Below are 3,455 nucleotides of genomic sequence, written 5' to 3'. Positions count from 1 at the left end.
AAAAAAAAAAAACATGCATGCATGTGTTCTGAACACACACGTGGAAATAGGTGTGGCATGAGCATTTCCCCCAGAGAAGAAATAAACCATTTGTTATACCGTATTTCTTTACTATAGCAATGACGGACGAACCCGAAGCAGTGCCTGATTAAAATGGCGCTTCTCAACCTGAGGTAAAATGGCGTCATCAGCCATCTCACGTACAGGCATTAGCACCGCAGCCTTACACAATTCAGTCAAATCCGACCCGGTGTATCCATTTGTTTTCGCTGCTACGAAATCAATTAAGTCATTTTTCTGTGGATTACCCTCCAAATCGTTCGCGAGAAGTATTGTCAATATCTTCCGACGGCCCGCCAGGTCTGGTGGGGGCACCTCTAACTGCAGAGGTAACCGACGGCGTATGGCATCGTCAATACTCATAGGTCTGTTTGTTGCCCCAATCACCAAAATCCTGGACGTACTCTTGGTGATTCCATCCCAATGGGTCATGAATATGGTCTTCGCGTGGTTGTGGGGAGCAGAATCCATGACGTTTCGAAATCCAAGGAGCGCATCGATTTCATCAACAAAAATAACAGAAGGTGCTATCTTTTCCGCCAGTGTGAAAACAGCCGCGGCATTCTTTTCAGTATCACCTACCCATTTGGAGAATAGAGACTCTGCCTTGACGTTAATGAAACTGCAGCCGAGTTCCTTCGCCAAGGCACGCGCCAACAAGGTTTTACCAGTACCAGGAGGTCCGTAGAGCAAAACGCCTTTGGGGTGCGATCGCAGAGTCTTTCCAGAGAATAATTCCGGGCGGGTAAACGGCCATTTCACGTGTTCAATAAGTGCAGTTTTTATATCCTCCAGGCCTCCCACGTCAGTGAAATCCACATCAATCTTACTAGTATCAATTATGCACTCTGCAATAACCTCCTCTGCATGATCCAAATACACAATACGGCCCCCCAGAGTGACTTTCTTTGCGCTGTAGCCATGATGGTACGCCAGCTTGCGAGCCAAATAAAGCAAAATGGAAATGTACATCCAAAAGAAAAGTGGGGTTCCTTTAACAGCGCGAACAAATCGAGAAGTCAGATTCCTCAGAACCTCTGTCATCGACTTCACTCCCATGGTAAACATACCGCTAACGCTACTCATTGTATGCACTAAGAAAGAAGAAACTACAGAATGAGAAGGAATTAAAAAAAAAAAATTGAAACGAAAACAGCCAACAAAAAAAACAAATTCAAAATAACAAGATTGTCATATATATATATTATATATATATATATACATATATATATATGCTGATACATATATACAGATGTATTCAGAAACAAATATATATGTATATATTTAGTATTGTCTGTCTCAACAAAAAAATGCCTTATTTCTTTTCATAGAGCAAAGGTCCGCGTCATGTGAGCCGGAAGTACGGTGGTCCGAAAACAAGAAATCAACAAAAAAATAATTGACACCATATCACATATATCAAGCAAGCCACAACTTGACAGCACACACTCCTTTTGGAAACAAATAAAAACTCTTTTCATCCTTGATGCGACGTACATCACAATGTAAGGAAAAACAAACAAACTCGCCAATTTGTGCAAAAACACCCACTTCTTGAAGCGCACCTTCCGTCCGCAACAGCAAAAATAACCCCGCCTTTCATAAGAACTCCTCATTCTCGTGCAACCCCTATAAAACAAAACAAGGAACTGTACGGAGAAAAAGCTTCCTCATTATAAAAAGGCCGGCCCAAGTACAACTCAAGCAAAGCTTCTCTTTAGTTTAGTACTCTCAAGTTTGACAATTTCAGATTTGCGGCCGATCAATTAGCGTGCCAAATAAGAGCGGTCTATGTTTGAAGGATCAAAACGGCAATCGGTTCGGCCCCATAGCCGCCGTTGATGGTCGGTCCATACAATTCCTGACGAATAAAAAATCCAGAGGAAAGCACCTCCCCATCGTATTCCCCTGCGTATAACCTGGCAGCAAGACCCAGGCTAAACATTCAAAACGAAACAAAGCACGCTAACCTAAAAGACTAAAAAAATAAAAGAAAAAGAATGAAGTATAGTCCCTGAAGGCGCTCAGCATCAGACAGGCAAGCGGAAAAAAAAGAAAATGAGATTAAGACAGATTTTCAAATCCCCTAAAAAAAAAAATTGAAAGAACTCAATGCTTCAATGTACTTTTCAATTCCCCCGAGTTTTTTAATTGCAAACATATGTCATAGCCGCCGATAAGCTCACCATCCACATAAATCTGCGGAAATGTGGGCCATTCGGAAAACTTCTTCAATCCCTCACATACTTCGTCACTTGTCCAAACATCGTAATAAATAAATTTTATTCCGAGTTCATGAAAAATCTCTACAAGCTTTCCGGTAAAGCCGCAGCGAGGCCTTGAGGGTGTACCTGTAATGAACGCCACAACACCCTTGCGTGAGGTAAGGTACTTTATGTACTCATTGAGATCAGGGAATGTCTCTTTCCTGTCTTGGCCAGTGCCATATAATGAAATCAGGTTCATCTCCAATTGATCAAGTTTACAGCCCACCAGGTCTGCAACCCTTTCTTGTCCCTTATCTCTCTGAGAAGTCCTGAAAAATGTGATAAACGGAACACAATCCACGTTCTCAGCTTCGCACACATCGCCCAAGAGCTCGGAGTTAACCTCTGCAAACAGAACACTGTCCTTGTATTGCGGCAAACACTCCTCCAATGCCTCGTTAACATCCTTGCATGGCTCGCACCACCCGGCGCTGAAGTGAACGACAAGTCCCAAATAGTCACTCGCCTCTTTTTTTAGGTTTGCGTAATCCTCTGCAGAAGACACACGGCGAACAGTCATTATGGAGGCAAGAAAAGCGGAAAAAAAAGTTCGTATTTTTTTTTTGTTTTCTCCCGTTGGCCATTGTCAAAAAAAGGACGAAGAAAAAAAGAAAGAATAAGAGTTTGAAGCAAGGTGCAAACCCCAGGCCTTGCAAGCGGAAGCGATTAGCCAATGCTTAACAAAACGCCTCAGACCCAGAAACCAACCAAACATCGAACAAAACCCCGAACACAATGGAAACTTCAGTGCACCATCCAAGGCACACCCGGTTCTGCCACGCACGACAGTACACATCGGGTTGAAAACCCATTTTTTCAACAGAACAAATGATTAAGATACAAATCATAACCTTTATTCTCTGGTGGCAGTTTTGCTAGAAAAGCAATGCGACGCGCATGCGCAGAGGTGAAAAACAATATCAAAAACACATCAACGCTCCATCACCACCATCTCAAAAGCACAATCACAAAAAGAACAAAACCAACAAAATCATCCAGCACAACCAGAAGAACACACACCACCAGGCACTACCAACACCTCAACCAACGGCATTCGCCAAAGAAACCGCGAACCACACCTTCACTTTCCGCGTCCACCCCAGCCCCTCCCAACCCGTTTTTTTTTTT

The 3,455-nt window shown here is 43.0% G+C and overlaps 2 protein-coding genes across 2 annotated transcripts; both read right to left on the bottom strand.

The window, feature by feature from the left end:
- Positions 1-111: 111 nt before the first annotated feature.
- Positions 112-1,146, bottom strand: DQ04_14191010 (ATPase family AAA domain-containing protein 1-B-like; the record flags this gene model as incomplete). Its single annotated transcript, XM_009317107.1, has 1 exon — positions 112-1,146. One exon carries the CDS (start codon positions 1,144-1,146, stop codon positions 112-114), a length of 1,035 nt encoding a protein of 344 aa, XP_009315382.1.
- A 1,023-nt stretch (positions 1,147-2,169) lies between these two features.
- Positions 2,170-2,847, bottom strand: DQ04_14191000 (thioredoxin-like protein; the record flags this gene model as incomplete). Its single annotated transcript, XM_009317106.1, has 1 exon — positions 2,170-2,847. The coding sequence occupies one exon, from the start codon at positions 2,845-2,847 to the stop codon at positions 2,170-2,172; it is 678 nt and encodes a 225-aa protein (XP_009315381.1).
- Positions 2,848-3,455: the final 608 nt, after the last annotated feature.

This window comes from Trypanosoma grayi, assembly GCF_000691245.1.
Source record: "Trypanosoma grayi strain ANR4 Tgr_1419_V1, whole genome shotgun sequence".
NCBI classification, from domain to species: Eukaryota; Euglenozoa; class Kinetoplastea; order Trypanosomatida; family Trypanosomatidae; genus Trypanosoma; species Trypanosoma grayi.
The sequence above is the reverse complement of the archived record's forward strand: the minus strand, read 5'-3'. Positions and strand labels throughout refer to the sequence as shown.